At 59.5% G+C, this 1,403-nt stretch overlaps 1 protein-coding gene across 1 annotated transcript in view; it reads right to left on the reverse strand.

Annotated features, from left to right (window-relative positions):
- Positions 1-1,403, reverse strand: part of PKN1 (protein kinase N1) — a 29,883-nt gene that overhangs the window by 5,635 nt on the left and 22,845 nt on the right. The window contains exons 10-12 of the mRNA XM_045289686.1: positions 906-981; positions 667-808; positions 485-581 (exon numbers count right to left, since the gene is read on the reverse strand). Coding sequence (XP_045145621.1) covers positions 485-581; positions 667-808; positions 906-981 — 315 coding nt within the window. The remainder of the gene's footprint in view (positions 1-484; positions 582-666; positions 809-905; positions 982-1,403) is intronic.

Below are 1,403 nucleotides of genomic sequence, written 5' to 3' on the forward strand. Positions count from 1 at the left end.
CAGCAAAAAAGAGGCAGGCCCTCAAGGAGCTGGATGGACACTGTGTGTGTGTGTGTGTGTGTGTGTGTGTGTGTGTGTGTGTGTGTGTGTCTGTGTGTGCCTGGAAGTGGAAGCCAGCCTTGGGCTCCTTGGGCTCGGCCGGGATGTGTCTGTAGCTGCCTGTGCAAGAGGCTCAGTGCAGAGCTGAATGGTTGTGACAAGGACCGTCTGGCCCACGGAGCCCAAACTATTGATGGCCTGGCCCTTTATGGAAAGCATTTGCCAGCCTCTGCCCTAGATCAAGATGTTTAAACATTCCATCAGCCTGTAGGCTCCCTTGTGCCCTCTCCCTGTCAATACTGGCCACCCTGCGGTAACCACCCTTTGACTTCTGTGGTCCCCGTGAGGGAGCCCGGGCTGGACCACTGGGTCCAGGTTCTGCTAGAAATGTGCTGTGGGATGTTCCCAGAGCTGCTGCCCTAGGTGAGGCAAAGGGGGCACCCACCACACTCGACGGGCTGGCAGGAGTCTCCAATGGGCTCTTCTGGGGCGAGCTGTCCGAGGTGATCCCGAGGTTCAGCTTTTCTATAGGGATGTCACTGCTGCAGAGGGAGGGGGCATGTCTGGGACCCAGTACCCGGGGAGCAGGGGCAGGGGGCCATGGGGATGTAGGGCTCTCCCTCCTACCCTGTGGCTCGGGGCTCGGGTCCTGGAGAAGCCACAGGGCTGAAGGTGCTTGTGGCTGTGGCATTGGGGATGAACCGGCGAAGCAGCCGTACCCACGTGGCGACGTCGATGTTCATCTGCCTGGCACGCTGGAATGCCTTCCCTGGTGGGGGGTGGGGGGTGGAGTGTGACGGGCTGGCATTGCCCTCTATGACACTGCTCAAGACCCTGGCCTCACCCATCCTCGCCAGGCCCCTCACCCTGCTGTTTGGAGAAAATCTTCTTTTGCCTTCGAAGCCGAGGGATCCTCTCAATGACGGGGTTCCGGAAGGTGACCTGGGGAGATGGGGGAAAGGGGAGCAGTTCCAGGAGAAAGTCTGGGGGACAGGTGGGTACATGCCAACGTTCAAGGGTGTGTTCAGAAGACTGTGGTGTCCCCTCCCTTCCCTGAGTACCATGGGGCATTCACGAGGGCTCCTAAAACCAGCTCACTGCCCAGGCGCGGCACCCCCCCAGGTGCCATCTGGAAAGGGAATAGTCGGAGCAGTGACTTTCCAAGGGTGGGCCCCAGCCCACAGTGCCGGCACCACCTGGGGACAGGGTCAAAAGTCACGTTCTCCTGCTGGTCAGAAACAGGGGAGGGGGGCTCTGGGTGGGGACTGAGGCCACCTTTGGAAGTCACTGGTCTGGTTTTGTTCTTTATAGCTCAAACATCACTTCCAGAAGGTATGCAAATGAGTTCCACAGTCTCCCAGGCC

This window comes from Echinops telfairi, unplaced genomic scaffold (genome assembly GCF_000313985.2).
Source record: "Echinops telfairi isolate 266 unplaced genomic scaffold, ASM31398v2 ScPeMD7_30;HRSCAF=105, whole genome shotgun sequence".
In the NCBI taxonomy this organism is placed as follows: domain Eukaryota; kingdom Metazoa; phylum Chordata; class Mammalia; order Afrosoricida; family Tenrecidae; genus Echinops; species Echinops telfairi.